Raw genomic sequence first — 19465 nt, 5'->3', positions numbered from 1 at the left:
TAAGGCCATCCTGGTCTACATAGTTCCAGGCTAGCTGGGGCTACAAGAAGACCTTGTCTCAAAAAGACAAAAAAAAAAATTTAGAGCTAAACACTGGCTACTCTCTAAGCGGTATTGCAGATATCCTCTCATGCAGGCCACCTTTCCTTTGTTTTCCACTTAAAGGATGCCAAATGCTAGAAATTCTAAGTATAACACTAAACCCCTTTGGAATAGAGAAAAATCCAAAAACAACGGCAATTGCTTTGTTGAGATGCCAGGAACTGAACCTTGCCTAGGCAAGCACTCTACCTCTGAGCTACACCCTCAGCCCTTACATAGTTAGGCTCACTTTTTCCTAATTCTGATTAGAAACTTAAATTCTGTATTAAAAAGCTAGACACCAGACAAAATACAGGCATCTAAAACACCGTCTGGAAACACACACATGGGCAGCACGGGATCTGCTTTCCCAGTGGGTACTTACTGTGGGAGAACCGCTGAGTGATGGGGGTTCCCGGATAAGGGTAAGTCCGGCTTTCCCACTGAATGTTTCCTTCCTGGACAGCCTTCATGAAACCATGGTAACACTGGTGAGCTACACCTGAAGACAAAAAGAACAAAGACCTCAGCCTGGACACCTAACTTGTGGACAAAATCATTAAAACTTTATTTTATCACTTGTATAAGTCATAGATTTTTTTTTTTTTGAGGAAGTCTAAATTTCTCTCATTTTCATTCAAAGAAAGGAAAGAGAATCACAGAATTTCAAAATTGGAAGAACTAGTCCTTTCATTTGACTAAGGTACAGGAAGATTGAGAGACAAGCTCAAGGTTACAGAATTAGCTCCCAGGATGACTCTCATCCCTTCCCGTTATGTCACGGGCAATACAAGACAATTGGTACCAGGTACTACCAAGCAAAGGGGCTAGGGGTAATTCATCTTTGTGAAGCAGAGGGTAAAACAGCACCTACGGGTATTTAATAAGCACCTACAGTTAGAGTGTGGCAATCAAGCATCCCCCAGCATAAGAAGGGACATCACCAGACTATTACATAATAGATTATAAAATGATGAGTTCATGTCTGAGGAGCATGTCCTAAAAAGCTGAGATCTTTAGTATGATGGCAGATACATATCATTACACACTTTTCTGAATCCACAAAATGAACGCCACCAAGAATGAACAGAATATAAGTGATAGTCTCTTGAGGATAGTGACTGTCTGCAGGTTCATCAATTGCAACAATGTATTACTGTAGTGGGCAATGTTGAAGGGGTGGAGCTATTTGCCTGTCAGATGTAGGTGTATGGCAAATTTTGCAACACTGTCGTGAACCTAAAATTTCTCTAAAAATAGCACATTTCATCAGGTCTGGTGGCTCAGGCCTGTAATCCCAGCACTCAGAAAACTGAAATTAGGATCATGAGTTCAAGTTCAGCCAGTGAAAATTTGTGTCAAGATGCCTAAATACAGCTACAGACAGAAAAAACATTTTTGTTGTTGTCTGTTTTTGAGACAGGGACTCACTATGTAGCACTGGCTAGCCTAGAACTATGTAGACCAGGCTGACCTTGAACTCACAGAGATCCATCAGCTTCTGCCTCCTGAGTAATGGGATTAAAGGCATGTACTACCACACTTGGCTCAACATATGTATGTATGTATGCATATATATAGCGCATTTTAAAAAGTAAAAGCTTCATGTTTCTAGAACAATCTATTTTTCATTCCAATGACTTTCACTGAAGATATATTTTAACCAAATACAATCAAGTAAGTTACACTTTTTGTTTGCTTTTTTTATTGTTTTTAATTTTATGTGTATGAGTATACTGCCTGCATGTACATAAGTAAATTAAGTTCACCTGTGTCATGCAATGCCCGTAAAGGTCAGAAGAGGGTGTCAGATTCCCCTGGAACTGGAGTTATAGATGGCTGTGTGGGTGCTGGGAATCGGACCCAGGTCCTCTGCAAGAGCAGCCAGTGCTCTTAACCACTGAGCCGTCTCTCCAGACCCTTTGTTGTTTTTGAAACAAGGTCTCCCTGTAGCCCCAGCTGGCTTGGAACTCACTATATAGACCAGGCTGGCCTTGATTTCAGAGATCTGGCTACCTCTGCTTTTAAAAACATTTTATGTCGATGCGGGTGTGGTGGCACAAGCCTTTAGTCCCAGCACTCCGGAGGCAGAGGCAAGTGGATCTCTATGAGATCAAGGCCAGCCTGGTCTATATAGCAAGTGCCAGGCCAGCTGGAGCTATAGGGAGACCCTGTCTCAAAAAGATCACACCCCCCCACACACACACAAAGTGTTTTATGTCTTAAGTGCTTGCCTGCATACATTTTTAATATTTTATTAATTATTTTTATTTTATGTGTATGCGTGTATTGCCTGCATGTAGGTAAGTGCACCCGTGTCGTGCAATGCCCTTGGAGGACAGAAGAGGCTGTTGGATCCCCTGGAACCAGAATTACAGAGAGTTGTTAGCTGCCATGTGGGTGCTGGGATTTGAACCCAGGTCTTCTGCAAGAACAACCAGTGTTTTTAACCGCTGAGCCATCTCTCCAGCCCACATTTATTATTTTTCAATATTTAAAAAAATTTTTATTAGCCAGGCGTGGTGGCACACGCCTTTAGTCTCAGCACTGGGGAGGCAGAGGCAGGTGGATTCCTGTGAGTTCAGGGCCAGCCTGGTCTACATAGTGAGTTCAGGTCAGCTGGGACTACAGGGAGACCCTGTCTCAGAAAGACAAAAAAAAAATATTTTTTTATTTATTTTTATGTGTATGAGTGTTATGCCTGCATGTGTGTAAGGACACCTGTGTCATGCAGTGCCTTCGGAGAACAGAAGAGGATTCTCTGGAACTGGAGTTACAGACAGTTGTTAGTCGCCATGTGGGTGCCAGGTCTTCTGAAGAACAGCCAATACTCTTAACCACTGAACTATCATCTCTCTAGCCCCATTCATGTAAGTCTACCACATACATGTAGTGCCTGTTGTGACCAGAAGCAGCACTGGATCCCCTAGAACTGGAGTTACAGATGGTTCTTAGAAGCCATATGGGTTCTGGGAACCTTAACCACTGAGCCATCACTCCAGGCCCAGTTTGTTTGGTTTTTGACACAAAGTATCACACTATAGCACAGGGTGGCTCCAACTCAAGATAATCCTCCTGTCTCAACCTCCTCAGACAGACATGAGTCATTATATCTGACTGATTAGGTTATATTTGAAAGACTGTAACATTCTTAAAATTACACCACCTTAGTGGGTCCCTAAGTGGATCACATACATACTTACCCTTCTTTTCCAGTGATTACTAACACCACACTATGATAAATTCCATTTCACTGAATTTACAGTAGAATATTCTGGAACAGTCTGGGCATTTTTAGTGAGGAACAACTCTGCCAGCTGTTCCCAGTGAAATAAGTACTACAGGCTTGCAAATGTTGATGTGGTAAAGCATTAATGAATGAAAGATGGATATTTGTTCTGTTGAACAACAACAACAAAAAATCCCTGTCTTGGTCCTGCTATTAATATGTCTTTATGGTGGGTAGTAGGACATAAAGGTAATACACACACACACACACAAATCACTTTTTTTTTTTGTCTTTTTAAGACAGTCTCCCTGCAGGCCAGTTGGCCTGGAACTCGTTATTATAGACGATGATGGCCTCGAACTTCCAGAGACCCATGTGACTCTGCCTCTTGAGTGCTGGGACTAAAGCGTGCACCACCACGTCCCCAGCTTTTCTTTTTTCGGGGGGAGAGGGGGGCTGGCGAGATGGCTCAGCGGTTAAGAACACTGGCTGTTCTTCCAGAAGACCTGGGTTTGAATCCTAGCACCCACATGACAGCTAACAACTCTCCATAACTCCAGTTCTAGGGGATCCGATAGCCTCTTCTGTCCTCCGCAGGCATTGCATGACACGGGTGCACTTACCTACATGCAGACAATACACGCATATACATAAAATAAAAATAATAAATATTTTTTTAAAAAAGGAGTATCAAGCTGGACATGGTGGCGCATGCCTTTAATCCCAGCACTCGGGAGCAGAGGCAGGCCGATCTCTGTGAGTTCAAGGCCAGCCTGATCTACATAGTGAGTTCCAGGACAGCTAGGGCTACAAGACCATATCTCAAAAAGACCAAAAAAATAAAAATAAAAAATAAAAAATAAAATAAATAAATAATAAAGGAGTATTGCTTACTCTTGCAGAAGACCTAAGTTCAATTCCAGCACCCATATAGTGACTAACAATCGTCTGAACTGGAGTCTGATGCCTTCCTCTGACCTCCATGAGCACTGCACGACATGGGTACACTTACATAGATGCAGGCAATACACTCATACACATAAAATAAAAATAATAAAAATAGGGGCTGGACAGATGGCTCAGCGGTTAAGAACACCGGTTGTTCTTACAGAATCCCAGCACTCACATGGCAGCTAACAACTGTCCATAACTCTAGTCCCAGGGGATCCAACAGCCTCTTCTGACCAACACGGTGCACTTACCTACATGCAGGCAATACATGCATACACATAAAATAAAAATGAGTAAAATTTTAAAAAATAATAATAATAGTAAATTTTAAAAATGTAGTATACATGTGGTACCAGTGGAAGCTGGTTCTCTCCTTCTACCGTATTGGTCCTAGGGATTGAATTCATGTCGTCAAGCTTGGCAAAAGCACCTTTATCTGCTGAGTCACCTTGCTAGCCCCAATAACTTTCTTATATACTATCAATGAACAAGTGGAATTTGATACTAAAAACACACCTTTAATCTCAGCACTCAGGAGGCAGAGGCAGGCGGATCTCTGTGAGTTTGAGGCCAGCCTGGTCTACATAGTGAGTTTCAGGCCAGTTGGGCAGTTGGGGATACAGGGAGACCCTGCCTCAAAAAAAAAGGAGGAAATGTCAATGCTTATTACTAAGTAAAAGAAGTCAATCTGAAAATGCCACAGACTGTATTGACACCAAATATATGTAACACTCTGGGATAAGCTAAATCTATGCAACACTGAGCAGAGATTTTCAGGGGTTGGAAGAAAGGTGAGTAGGTTTCTAGAGCACTGGGGCTTCTCTGTGTGATATATGCCTGGGTGCAATTTGTCTAAATACCAAAAGAAGTCCTACTGTGTACCTAGGGCCTAATGTACAATGAGGTTCACCACTTACCTCATGTACACTCCTGGGAGGAGTGCTGGTAATGGAGGAGGCTATGCATATGTGGAGGCAGGAGGCAGGTGGGAAATCTCTGCATCTTCAATTAAATTTTGCTATTAAGCCTACAACTGCTCTTTTAAAAAGTCTACTGGGTTGGAGATACAGCAGTTGGTAGAATGCTTGCCTAGCATATATAAAACCAAGGGTTCAATACCCAGCATCAAATAAGCTAAGAATGATGGTGCGTGTCTGTAATGTTAATATTCGGTAGGCAAAGGTAGAAGGAAGGAGTTCAAGGTCATCTTTGGCTACATGGCTAGTTCAGAGCAGGTCTGGGCTACAGATTAAGACCTTGTCCCCAAAAAAGGGGTGAGGGACTGGCTCCTTTGAGCTCAGTCTTTAAATGCTTACTATATAAGAATGAGGACCTGTGTTTGAGCACTTGAACCCACATATAAAGGCTGGTAGGGTGGCATGAGTCTGTAATCCCAAAACTGGGTAGGTGGAGACAGGCAGATCCCAGGGGCCCAGCCAGTCTAGCCAAGTTGGTAAGTCCCAAGTCCCAGGGAGAAATCCTGTCTCACAAAATAAGCCGATACCTGAGGAATGACGACAGTTCAGGTTGAATCCTGGCCTTCACATGTCCCTGCATACACATGTGCATCTACACATCCTTGAACATTACACACATCCATGCAGTCATATACACAGAAAACGAAAACAAAACTAAACCATCATAGCCAAGAATGATGCTGAACTCCAGATCCTCCTGCCTCTCACCCCCAAAATGCCTCCACCTGCGAAGTGCTGGGATTATAGGCACAAGCATGTGTGGCTACTCTGATGCTGCCAGCTGTGAGGCAGTTAAGGGTGTGGATCAGGGGCTGGAGAGATGGCTCAGCGGTTAAGAGCACTGGCTGCTCTTGCAGAGGACCTGGGTTCGATTCCTAGCACCCACATGGCAGCTATAAATCGTCCTTAACTCCAGTTCCAGGGGAATCTGCAGCCCTCTTGTGACCTTCGCAGCATTGCATGACACAGGTATACTCATACACATGCAGGCAATACACTCATACACATAAAATAAAAATAACAAAATATTTAAAAAAAAAAAATAAAACCATCAGACGTGGTGATGCATGCCTTTAATCCCAGCACTCAGGAAGCAGAGGCAGGCAGGTCTCTATGAGATCAAGGTTAGCCTAAGTTACTTATTGAGTTCCAGGCAGCTGTGGCTACAGGGAGACCTTGTCTCAAAAATATAATAATGATAATAATAATAATAGTAGTAATTTTGAAAATTAAAAAAATAATAAAAATAGAAAATAAAAACCTAAGGGCTGGGGAGATGACTCAACTGGTAAACTGCTGCTGTATAAGCATGAAGGCTTCCGTGTGAATCCCAGAATCCATGTAAAAAGCCATCTGTGGGTGACAGAGATGGCTCAGCAGGTAAAGCCGTTACCCTGCACCTCAGTCTGATCCCTACATCTCACAATGTAAGAAAAAAAAAAAAACCTCCCAAAAGTTGCTCCCTGACCTACACACATAAGCATGGAACATGTGTGCCTGCCCTCACATATACTGCTCCCCGCAACACACACACACACACACAAAATGCTGGGGGACTGAAGACATGTGGATCCTTAAAGCCAGGCAGCCTACCCCAATCCATGAATTTCAAGCTCACTGAGAGACCCTGTCTCAAAAAACTAATGGTGGGGCTGAGACTCCCTTGAGGAGCCTGTACCCATATTTATGTCTTCTTGTCTTTTTGCTTAGAGAGAAGCTCATTATCCTCCTTTCTATCTTTCTTTCAACCTTCATGTTTCAGCCTATATTAAAATACCTTTATTAAACCCCAATTCTGCTTCATAAAAAATTAAGTAAAGCCAGGTGTGGTGGCGCACGCCTTTAATTCCAGCACTTGGGAGGCAGAGGCAGGCGGATCTCTGTGAGTTCAAGGCCAGCCTGGTCTACAGAGTGAGTTCCAGGACAGCTGGGGCTACAGGGAGACCCTGTCTCAAAAAAAAGACCAAATAAATAAGTAAAAAAAAATAAAAGCAATTGAGGAAAGACACTTGAAGTCACTCTCTGGTCTACACAAACATGTGCCCACACGTACACTAACAAATACAAACCACACACACACCACAAAAACAGTAAGTAAAATAAAACTAAGATGGGCATAGTAGCTCACCCTTGTTAATTCCAGCACTCAGGGTCTGAAGGCAGGAGGATCGCTGTGAGTTTTGTTGGGCTACATAGTGAGCTTCAGGCCAGTCTGGGCTACAGAATAAGACCCTATTTAAAACAAAGACAGAGAGAAAGGAAAAGAGAAAGAGAAACTGGGGGGTGGGGGGATGAATAAAAAGACTGTAAATAAAGCCAGGTATGGTGGCACAGGTCTAAGCTCAGGACTTGGGAGGTGTTGGCAAGAGGAGCTCCAGTTTGAAGTCAGATGGGTTATATAGTAAGATCCTATCTCAAAAAACTAAAGATAAAAAAATGAAAACTATAAGATTATAAAACCTAAATGTATTGAATCATAGAATGAAATCACTGTGGCTTCACCTGTAATTACTCCTCAATGCAAGAAGCCAGTCTCTCCTGGAGTCCAGTGACTCTGAGGACTAAATGGGCTATGCACAGCAGTGTTACCAATTTTGACCAAATGAGCACAGGGCCACCAGGAATTTCCCCATACTTGGCCCTCAGCCTCCAGCTATACTTTGGACACTGACAAGGACCTCATGCCACAGGAAAACCACCTTCCTACAAGAAAAACACTTCAAACCTCATCTAAAGGTTTGTCCTTGTCATATCTCTACCTGCTTGTCCCACTAGGAAAGCAGCAGAGACGGAATCCATGCTCTGATCAAGGATTTTTCACTGGCCTGATCATCTTCAGACAGAAAAACGCCCCTTTTGAAGATGGAATGAAAACAAATACCTGATAATTTGTTAACTAAAAATACAACCTGGTTAGCAATCTCAATATTTCACTAGAAATTAAAACCTTCATAGGAAATGAATGGGGAGAATAGGGAGAGAATAGAAAGAAAAAAGAAACTCATAAAAAGTAGAAGAGCTATGGTAGCAGACCCATAATCCTAGAATCCAGGAGATGGGACAGAGGTGGAAAGAGCTTGAATACCAGACTATCCTGGGCTATGCAACAAGACCATGCCTCAAAAAAAAAAAAGTAAAAGATAAGCCAACTCTGGTGGCATAACCGTAACCCCAACATTCAGGAGACAGAGGCAGGAAAATTTATTTCATTTCATTTTGAGACAGGATCTCACTGTGTACCATTGACTGGCCTGGAACTTGCTATGTAGACCAAGATGGTCCTTGAACTCATGAAGATCCACCTACCTCTGCCTCTGCCTCTGCTTCCCAACTGGCAAGGCAGAAGAATTAAAACACACAGACACAGACACAGAGACACACACACACACACACACACACATACACACACAAAAAACCACCCCATAAACAACAATATCAAAAAACAAAAACCACATTTTAAAATCACAAATTGAATTAAATACTACTAACATAAAATTGTATATTAATATTCTAGCTCATAAAATTAACCAATATAAAAAGAAAAAGGGGGACTGGAGAGATGGCTCAGCAGTTAAGAGCACTGGCTGCTCTTGCTGAGGACCCGGGTTCGATTTCCAGCACCCACATGGCAACCACAAACCATCCTTAACTCCAATTCCAGGGGAATTTGAAGCCCTCTTCTGACCTCTGTGGCATTGCACGACACAGGTGCACTCACATACATGCAGGCAATACACTCATACACACACACACAAAAAAAAAATCAAAAAAGTAAAAAAAATTAAAAAAAAAGGAAAAAGGGAACTATGTTAACTTATCTAATAGTGAATTTTAGAACCATAACCTTTAAGAGAAAAGAAAAAAGAAATTGGGAGTGTAAAATCAATCACTCGAGGGGTTGGAGAGAAGGTTCTCAGCAGTTAAGAGCACTGGCTGTTCTTGCAGAAGACCCAGGTTCAAATCCCAGCACACACATGGGAGCTAACAACCATCTATAACTCGAGTTCCAGTGGATCAGACGCCCTCTTCTGTCATCCGCAGGCACTGCATGACATGGGTGCACTTACATCTAACACTCATACACATTGGGGGAAAAAAAAAAAAAAAAAAAGTCAATCACTCAATAAAAACTGAAACAGCCTTTATCCAAAGTACCTTTGATAAGCCGGTACCACTGTTTACAGACCAGAGCTGCAGTTTTGTGCTCCTGATACGGTGAGAGAAAGGACAGGATATACTCCAAAACCTCTTCCGGCAGCTCAGACATGGACCTATTATGTCTAGTCTCCTCGACCTCCAGTACTGGGTGAGGGTCCTCATCTTGCTCCATTGTCCCTTCCAGCACAGTTTCCTCTTGGTCCACAGCCATGAAACTGTCATCTTCACTGTCCGAAGAGCTGGCCATGACATCCCACTTGAAGCTACAATAGGTAAGAAACGTATCAGTAAACTGTCAGAAACGCAGAAACACTGAGCATTCACTGTCTGTGACTTCTCTTCCACATGGTGTGAAAGCTCTCCAGCTCCTCCATGCTAGTGGCTAAGACAGAGCCATCTTAACTTGACAGGCAGAGCTCAAAGACCAAGCCCATAGTTTTTCTTCGCCACTGAAAACAGGACTGGCACTTGAGTTCTGGGACCTGTTCTCTCATAATGCCTCTAACCCAAAGATCTGACTGACACATGCACAAGGGATAGTCAGTGATCCAAGTCATCATACATAAGAGGAAAAACTAACTCTGAATCCTACAAAGAATACTAAGAAAACTATGAGGATGTGAGCTAAGAAATAGCAGTTTGGGAGCTAGAGAAACGGCTCAGTAATAACACTTTCTGCTCTTGCAGAGGACCCAGGTTCAGTTCCCAGCACTCTTGTGGTCTTAACTCCAGTTCAAAGGGATCAGGCATCCTTTTCTGGCCTCTGTGGGCATTGCACACTTACATACACACAGGCAAAACACTCATATACCTACACATAAAAAATAAATAAAATATTTAACTGAATGAAATGTTGGAACTTCAAGCATGCTTTGCAAAGCTCAGTGGTCACAGACAGATTTTAGCACACCCTGGAGCACAGATGCCTATACCTACTCTTAAACCTAGTTCATCCCAACACAGAACTCTGTGCACAGAACTCCCAAGACTGCCCCCAGCACCCAGGACACACAGTCCTCTCTGGAGCCAAGACTTAAACACCTTTCTGCACACTCCCAGAATATTCCAGTGACCCCCAAATTTATTCATTTATGAGGGGGGTTGCCATGGTACCCATATGGAGGTCAGAAGACAACTTTAAGGAGTTAGTTCTTTCCTTCCATCATGTAGTTCCCAGGGACTAAACTCAGATTCAATAGGTGCTTGGAAACAAGCATCTTTACCTGCTGAGCCATCTCACCAGCCAAAGGACTTTTTTATTTCTGAAACAGGACCTCATGCAGCCCATGCTAGCAATGTGGTCAAGGCTGACAGTGACCTTCTGATTTTCCTGCCTCCACCTTCCAAATGCTGGGATTACAGGTATATGCCATTGCACCTGGCTAGTTGTAGTTTTTAAATACATTTATTCACCTTGTTACACAAATATTTACCCAGACCATTCATTATGCCACCCCATCTCACACATACCCAGCATCTCCACAGCACTGATGAAAATATGAAAAAGGAAGAAAATATTCTTTGAGACTTTGAAAAAGATCTAAAATGTTTTCTATATGAGGAAGAGGAAATCAAGGAGCAGAAATCTCCCACCTTTGGGGTCTGGAAAGATGGCTTAGCAGTTAAGAGCACTGGCTGCTCTTGAAGAGGAGAAATTGGGCTCAATTTCCAGCACCCATGTTGCAGCTCAGAATAGTCCCTAACTCTAGTTCCAGGGGATCAGATACCCTCTTCGGGCCCCTGTGGATAATGTATACACCTGGTGCACTTATATACATGCAGGCAAAAACATTCATACACATAAAATTTTATTTTTTCTTTTAATTGTTTTTTTTTTTTTTTTTTCTTTTTTGGTATGATGGGGGGGCCTAGATTTTACATGGCCGTCACCCAAAGGCCATGTATTGACGACCAGGCTGGCCTTGAACTCACAAGAGATCTGCCTGCCTCTGCCTCCTGAATGCTGGAATTAAAGGTGTGCGCCACCACGCCCAGCTTATTTTTTTATTTTATGTGTATAAGTGTATTGCCTACATGTATGTGAGTGCACCCGTGTCATGCAATGCCATGGAGGTCAGAAGAGGGCTTCAGATTCCCGTGGAACTGGAGTTAAGGACAGTTCATAGCCAGCATGTGGGTGCTGGGAATTGAACTTGGGTCCTCTGCAAGAGCAGTCAATGCCCTTGACCGATGAGCCATCTCTCCAGCCACATAGAATTTTTTTAACAAATAGATGTGAGGGAGGGCTGGAGAGATGACTCAGCAGTTAAGAGCACTGGGTGCTCTTAGAGAGGAGCCAGGTTCAGTTCCCAGCACCCACATGGCAGCTAACAACCATCCGTAACTCCAGTTTCAGTGGATCTGACATTCTCTTTTGGCCTCCACCGGTTTGCACCCATGTGTTACACTTACATCCATGCAGGTAAAACATTAAAACACATAAAATAATAATATTAATAGATGGGAGGAAAGAGGACTAGAGCAATGGCTCAGTGGTTGAGTACTAGCTGCTTCTGTAGATGACCTGAGTTTGGAGTGGGGCGTGGTGGCACATGCCTTTAATCCCAGCACTTGGGAGGCAGAGGCAGGCAGATCTCTGTGAGTTCAAGGCCAGCCTGGTCTACACAGTGAGTTCCAGTACAGCTGGAGCTACAGGGAGAGCCTGTCTCAAAAAGACCAAAAAAAAAAAAAAAAAAAAAAAAAAAAAAAAGACAACGACCTGAGTTTGGTTCCCAGCATCCACATGGTGGCTAGCAACTGCCATAACTCCAGTCCCAGGTCTGCAACGCTCTGTTCTGGCCTCTGAGGGCATTGTACCCACAGGTGCACTTACATACATGCAGGCAAAACACTCATACACATAAAAGTAAGTATATAAGAAATTTTTTTCAGCAATTTCCTACCTCACCTCTACCACCTTGGCAGTTCATACACTAACTGTGTATGTACCTTTCAAAACTGGAAGAATGATCAATTAAGAAAAATTCAGGGCTGGCAAGATGGCTCATCAGGTAAAAGCATTTTCCACACAAACCTGGCAACCTGACAAACTTGATTATCTGAGTTTGATACAAGGATCCCATGGTAGACTGAGAGAACTGTCCTCTGCATTTTTTCTCTGACCTCAACATTGGTGTGTGCAGTCAGGTGCTATATGCCTTTAATTCCAGCATTTGCAAGCCAGAGGCTGGTGGATCTCTGAGTTCCTGAAGACCAGCCTGATCTAGATAGTGAGTTCCAGGCCAGCTGGGGCCACATAGTAAGACCCTATCAAAAAAAAAAAATTTTTTTTAAAGGGAAAAATGCCAGCTGGGCGTGGTTGTGCACGCCTTTAATCCCAGCACTTAGGAGGCAGAGACAGGTGGATCTCTGTGAATTCGAGGCCAGCCTGGTCTACATAGAGAGTTCTAAGGCCAGATGGGGCTACTGGAAGACCCTGTCTCAAAAACACCAAAAAAAAAAAAAGGCGGGGGGGAAATGCCAACAAGAATCAAAACGTATTAATTAGTCAGCCAGACCACTGCTCATGCCTGCAATCTCAGGCTAAGCAAAATGGATAGAAGTTCAGGGTAGCCAGAGCTAGAGAGTAAAGCCCTATCTCAAAACTAACAACCTCTTAGAAGTTTAAGGCTGGAGGGTCACGAGATAGAGGACAGCCTAGGCCAGACAGCAAGATCTTGGCTAGTGTGGTGGCACATGCCTCTTGTCCCAACATCAGAGGCAAGCAGGATCTCTGTGAGTTCAAGGCCAGCCTTGTCTACATAATGAGTGACATGTCAGCTGGGGCTACAGGGAGATCCTGTCTCAAAAAGATGGAAGGAAGAGAAGGAGAGGAAAGAGGGAAGGAAGAAAGGGAGGGAGGGAGGGAAGGAAGGAAGGAAATAAAAGCAAAAAGGGAAGGAAGGAAGGAAGGAAGGAAGGAAGGAAGGAAGGAAGGAAGGGAGGAAGGAAGGGAGGGAAAGAGAGAAATGAATGAGAACGAGGAAGCTGTGGTGAAACCAATTTCTTTATGACCTAACCTAAAATAAGTTTTTTGAACAGGCTGGTGATATGGCTCAGTAGGTAAAAGGTGCTTGCCACCAAAGCCTGATAACTTGAGTTCAATCCCCAGAACCCACATGGTGGAGAGAACCAACTCTTGTGGGTTATCCTCTGACCTCCACATGTGCACCATGGAACCTGTGCACCCCTATCCAAGTAAACAAATAAATGTATTAAAATGTTAGCAGTCTGAGAATGTAGCACGAGGCAGAACAATGATAAACAGGGACAGAGTGTTGTCTGACCTGTGAGAGGCCAAGCACAAGGAAAAGACAGAAAGAAAACAGCACACTGTTTCCAAAGTTCTAAACATCATCTATCGCCTAAATTAACTTACAGTTTCCAATACTTGAAAATATGTCTTAACAAAGTAGCTGCTGGAACCTTGGTGATGTTCAGCAACCGGTGCTTGTTGGTGACCCAGGGCCTAACCAGGACTCCTGGTGGGGGACATTAACAGTGGAAGGAGAGTATTTCTGTCTACTCCCCAAACACAGAAAAAAATATTATGAGTGTGCTAAAAACTATACTAAAGGATCTTAGCTGGGCCTTTCTCCACCCCTATTTGGATGAGCTGTTTTTCAATGTGTTTGACTTGTCAGAGAAAGACCTTTCAATCAATAGATTAACCCCTGCCCCATTTCAAGGCCTAACTCCTATCCTAAAAAGTAATGTAAAATATAAAATGAATTTTTTAAAACTCACAATTGAGGACTCCTATATTAAAACACACCCACCCAGGGCTCAGGAACCATTCATTGTGAAAGAGGGTGTGGAAAGATTATAAGACCCAGGGAGGAGGTGCATGACCATATGGAAATAAAAAGAGTCCTACAGGCTCCTGGGACCCTTCTCATATGAACCTACAACAATGGTGTCAGCATGCACAAGACCCATGCAAACTCCAGCAGACAAAAACCCTGCACAGAACTGTGGAAATGGACAGCAGGCCCCAATCTTAGTTGAAGAATTATTGGCAGCTGATAACTGTTGGGTTAGGAAGAACTAGGACTCTAGATAGGCTGACCAGACCTCAGTTGATGAACCTGCACTGAGGGACATCTGGAGACACTAATTTGACAGGATAATCCTTAACACAAATGACAGAATGTATGAATTCTAGTGGGGGGTGGTCTATAGGAGGGTGCCAATGGGGAAGGGGGTATAAAGTCAATTAAGATTCTGTGTATGAAATACACAAAAATTCAGGGCTGGAGAGATGGCTCAGCAGTTAAGAGCACTGACTGCTCTTGCAGAGGACCCAGGTTCAATTTCCAGCTACCCACATGACAGCTACAAACCATCCTTAACTCCAGTTCCAGGAGAATCCAAAACCCTCTTCTTTTAAAATATTTTATTATTTTTATATTATGTGTACGAGTGTATTGCCTGCATGTATGTGAGTGCACCTGTGTCATGCAATGCCACAGAGGACAGAAGAAAGCTTCAGATTCCCCTGGAACTGGAGTTAAGGATGGTTCATAGCTGCCATGTGGGTGCTGGGAATTGAACCCAGGTCCTCTGAAAGAGCAGTCAGTGCTCTTAACTGCTGAGCCATCTCTCCAGCCCCCCAAAACCCTCTTGTGTTCACATCTGAATTTAACACAGCACTACATACAGTCAGCCATCCCTTGAACAACAGTCTGACCAGACTGTGGGCCCAAGGTCTGATTTAGAACAAGCTCAATCAATGGAGGCCCTGAAGGTCATTTACACTGCTATTTTTCCTAAGTCAAAAAAATTTTTTTGGCTTCAATAAAACAACTTAGCTCCTGTCCAAATCTTCCAAAAGCATAATCAGCGAATCTAACAGCATTCACAGAGCTGTAAGAGCAGTTCTCAGCGGCTTTCTCTATCACCTGTTCCACTGTCCAGAGAAACAACAGGCCCCATGCTCCCAAGGGCATGTTTGCTGGTTTGGACCTTGTCCTAGTTTGATTCTCCATTGCTATGACAAAACATTCTGACCAATACCAACTTGGGGAGGAAAGGGTTTATTTATCTTACATCTCCTGGGTCACAGTTCATCAGGGAGCTCAAGGTAGGAACTCAGGGCAGGAACCTGGAGGCAGGAGCTGAAGCACAGGCCATGGAGGAATGCTGCTTACTGGCTTGCTCCCCTGGCCCCTGCTCAGCCTGCTTTCTTATACAACACAGGCCCACCTGCCCAGGGGTGACACCACCCACAGTGGGCTGAGCCCTCCCACATCACTCAGTAATCAAGAAGATGTCCCACAGACACAGCCACAGGCCAGTCCATTGGAGGCAATTCCCTCAATTGAGGCTCCCTCAACGCAGGTGTGTCAAGTTGACACTAACGCTATCTAACACAGACCTGGACACAGATGCCAGGAACACACAGGAGTGGGCAGATACTATTCCCTGGTAATTACATGCCCTGCACCAATTTATTCAGAGCTTCATTTTCACTCCCATGACTGGGTAATGAAATCATCATTCACAGTCCCTGAGGACACAAGCATTTTGCAGCTCTGAAGAGTTTTTGGGTTTGTTTTCATGCCTAAAGAAGCCCTAAGAAACATTTCTCATGTAAATGCATTAGCTCAATAAATGTGGTTTTTATGAAACTGTTTAAAAGAAGTGTTCCTCATGCCTCACAGCAGTGTCAGGCCTTTCCATTTTCTCCAAAGTGATGGGACCTTTGGGCAAACATACAATCTGAAGTAGACGTAAGAGAACCAGAACGTGAGCTCCCTAAAGACAGATGCTTAACTGGCACTGCTGCCTTCCAGTGAGGCACTCAAGTAAGTACAAGGTTTCAGGCCACTTCTGCTCAGAACAGCTTACGCTGATCTCATGTCATTTTAAAACAGAGACTGCATTAAATCCTATCCTGGTAAGTCACTGAGTGTTGGCAAGGCACTCAGCTATCCAGAATTAATTTTTTTTTTTTTTTTTTGGTCTTTTGAAACAAGGTTTCCTTGTAGCCCCAGCTGTCCTGGAACTCACTCTGCAGACCAGGCTGGCCTTGAGCTCAGAGAGATCTGCCTCCCTCTGCCTTTTGACTGCTGGGACTACAGGGTGCCACCACACTCAGAGTGGAATTAATATATTTTTATGATCCCTCGGATTTTGACCTTTTTTAAAAATAAAAACTGAAAATGCCAAAGTTTTGTCACAGAATTTTGGCCCTTTACTAGGTACTCAGGGCACTGGAGAGATAATAGCTTAGCTGGTAATGTGTTTTGCCATCCAAGCCTGAGGATCTCGGTTGGATCCCCAGAAATCACGTAAAAAAAATGGCCCAGTGTGGGCACTTAGAATTCCAGCACTTGGGAGATAGAGACAGGTATATCCCTGAGCCTCAGACCAGCCATCCTAACCTAAAGTGAAAGTTCCTGGGCAAGTGACAGACCCTGCCTCAAAACAAATAAACAAAGGGCTAGAGAGATGGTTCAGCAGTTAAGAGTAGCACTGACTGCTCTTGCATAGACCTGGGTTCAATTCCCAGCACCCACATGGCAGCTAACACCCATCCTTAACTTCAGTTCCAGGGGATCAACGCCTTCTTCTGACCTCCTCTGGCATTGCTTGACACAGGTGCATTCACATACATGCAGGCAATACATTCATACACATAAAATAAAAATAATAAATAAAATATTAAAAAACAGACACACACAAAACCCAAGTGAAGGCCTGAGGAACAACACCTGAGGTTGACCTCTGGCCTCCACATGCGAGGGCACACATGTACAATATACTTTGATCTAAGAATCTGCTGCCAAACTCATGCATGCCCAATACCCCCTTGCAAAGTCCAGAGGGAGGATGCTGGGCTGGCAGGAGATCTTTGTGGAGGTGCACTCATACAACTAGCTGGGTAAGAGGACATGGGTGCCATACTCAGCTCAGGATGCTGAAGAAATCATATAATTAGCTTAGTAGGGTGGGGGTTTTTTCCCCCCCTAAAAAACTACTATTTTAAGTCCAGTTAGATATATATCAACTTCTAAAATCCAAACCATTTGCCTTTCTGAGGGATAAATTAAGATTAAAATTTTGACACTGGATGTTCTGGAGAGCTTTAGTGTCAACTTGACACACCTGAGTTGAAGGAGCCTCAATTAGGGAATTGTCTTCACTGGACTGGCCTGTGGCCATGTCCATGGGGCACCTTCTTGATTGTTGAGTGATGTGGGAAGGCCCAGGCCACTGTGGGTAGTGCCACCCCTGGGCAGGTGGGCCTGTGTTCTATAAGAAAGCAGGCTGAGCAGGGGTCAGGGGAGTAAGCCTGTAAGCAGTGTTCCTCCATGGCTTATGCTCCACCTCCTGTCTCCAGGCTCCTGCCCTGAGTTCCTACCTTGGGCTCTCTGATGAACTGTGACCAGATAGATGCAAGCTGAGTAAACCCTTTCCTCCCCAAGTTGGTATTGGTCAGAGTGTTTTGTCACAGCAATGGAGAAACAGACTAAGACAGAAATTGGTACCTGGAGTGGGATAGAAAAGTTAGGTGGGAAGAGGTAGGTGCCGTGAAACTTGACTAAAAATAGTGAAAGGAACCATTTCCTGCAGCCAGGAAGTAAAAGTTGTCTTATATTTCTGACATTTTCTAGAACTTTCTAGCTGTAGCCCAAAAAGTTCTGCACCACCTCTGGTAGTAACTGAGGTCAGAAGGACCTGTGGTTTAGCAGCTGTGAGATGTGACCCATCACTCTGAGTTTTGTTTCTTTTTCCCTACATCAGCTTACATGATAGGTATGAGAACTATATTAGGGTTCTCCAAAGAAACAGAACCGGTAGAATGGATATATATGTATAAGGATTTATCAGCTTAGCTCACAAGACAGAGTCTGAGTAGTCCCACAACGGCTGCACCACACTGGAGAGGCTGAGACTCTGTACTCAGTCCCCAAGGCTGGATGTCTCAGTAGTCCCAATCTGGTGCTGAAGGTCTGATGAATTCCAAAAGATCAGGTAGTCTTCAGTCCACAGAAGCAAGACAAACTCACCAGTGGTGAGGAGATGGGCTGGGATGGAGGTTGGTGCTGGGGGCAGGGGGAATATTGCTGTGACAGACCTGACCTTGGTGGTTTTGGGAGGACTGTGGAAGCATTTGGAACTTTGGGCTGGAGGGGCCATTGAGTGCTTGGGGTTTGTTGCTATGGAGCTTGGAGTGGTTGTGTTGAGGGAGTTGTGGGCAGTGGAGGCCTGGCTTGTGAAGCTTCAAAGGGAAGCGGAGACTATCAGGGCTGTTCATGTGAGATTTTGGATTGAGAATCTGTGGGTTCTGGTCAGCTGGGGCTGAAGAATCAGCTGTAATTAAGAAGTGACCAGAGCCTGAAGCAAAACCTTTGCTTTACTAGAACAACTGATGCTGGTTGGCTGGGGCTGCAAAATCAGCTGTAAGTAACAAGAGACCAGCATCACTGTGGCGAAATCTTCTGAGAGGTACTTCCTCGGGGTCAGCACACAGAGGGGACCCAAGTCTCCATCTCAAGCTAGAAGCAGGACTTGGTAATGTGTAAGAGTCTCCTGCATGGTTCTGGTGTTGAAAGCATGAAGGGGTCACAGAGAGCAGCTAAGGCTTGGCACTCCGAGAGGCCAGGAAAGGCCATAGGTGAAAAGTGCAGCTTCAGTTGCAGTGAAGACCCCAGGATTGAAGGGGTCATGGAGAGAATCTGAGGCTTTGCCCCCCAAGGGGCAAGAAGAGGCCACTGGTAAAGGTGTAGCCTCAGTTTCAGTGGAGACCCCAGCTTTTTGGAGATGCCAGGACCATGGGATGACCACCAAGGACAGCAATAGGTGTGGAATGGAGCTGGCTTGGGTCTGTGAGACAAGCTGCATGTGCTGTGGACTGAAGAGTCAGAGAAGTGGGGCTGCCAGACCCTTCAGAGCCCAGAAGATCGTGAGTGAATCCCAGATGTCTAGCCTTGAGCTACTTTGCTGTACTTTGGTTTTGCTTAGATGCGCCTGATTCTTCCCTTTGAAAGAAGACAGTACTTGTTTTGGATTTTACAGAAGCCCACCCACAGTTAAGAGACTTTTAAAAGAGACTATGTGCAGT

At 44.2% G+C, this 19465-nt stretch overlaps 1 protein-coding gene across 2 annotated transcripts in view; it reads right to left on the bottom strand.

The window, feature by feature from the left end:
* Positions 1-19465, bottom strand: part of Fbxo42 (F-box protein 42) — a 92745-nt gene that overhangs the window by 46997 nt on the left and 26283 nt on the right. For both annotated transcript variants that reach the window (XM_008822646.3, XM_029558401.1), the window contains exons 2-3: positions 9394-9659; positions 467-583 (exon numbers count right to left, since the gene is read on the bottom strand). In XM_008822646.3, the coding sequence (XP_008820868.1) occupies positions 467-583; positions 9394-9643 (367 nt within the window). In that variant the 5' untranslated portion in view covers positions 9644-9659. The remainder of the gene's footprint in view (positions 1-466; positions 584-9393; positions 9660-19465) is intronic.

The sequence above is a fragment of the Nannospalax galili genome, unplaced genomic scaffold, assembly GCF_000622305.1.
Source record: "Nannospalax galili isolate Female #2095 unplaced genomic scaffold, S.galili_v1.0 scaffold548, whole genome shotgun sequence".
Lineage (NCBI taxonomy): Eukaryota > Metazoa > Chordata > Mammalia > Rodentia > Spalacidae > Nannospalax > Nannospalax galili.
Note: the sequence above shows the minus strand (reverse complement) of the source record. Positions and strands in the feature narration are given on the sequence as shown.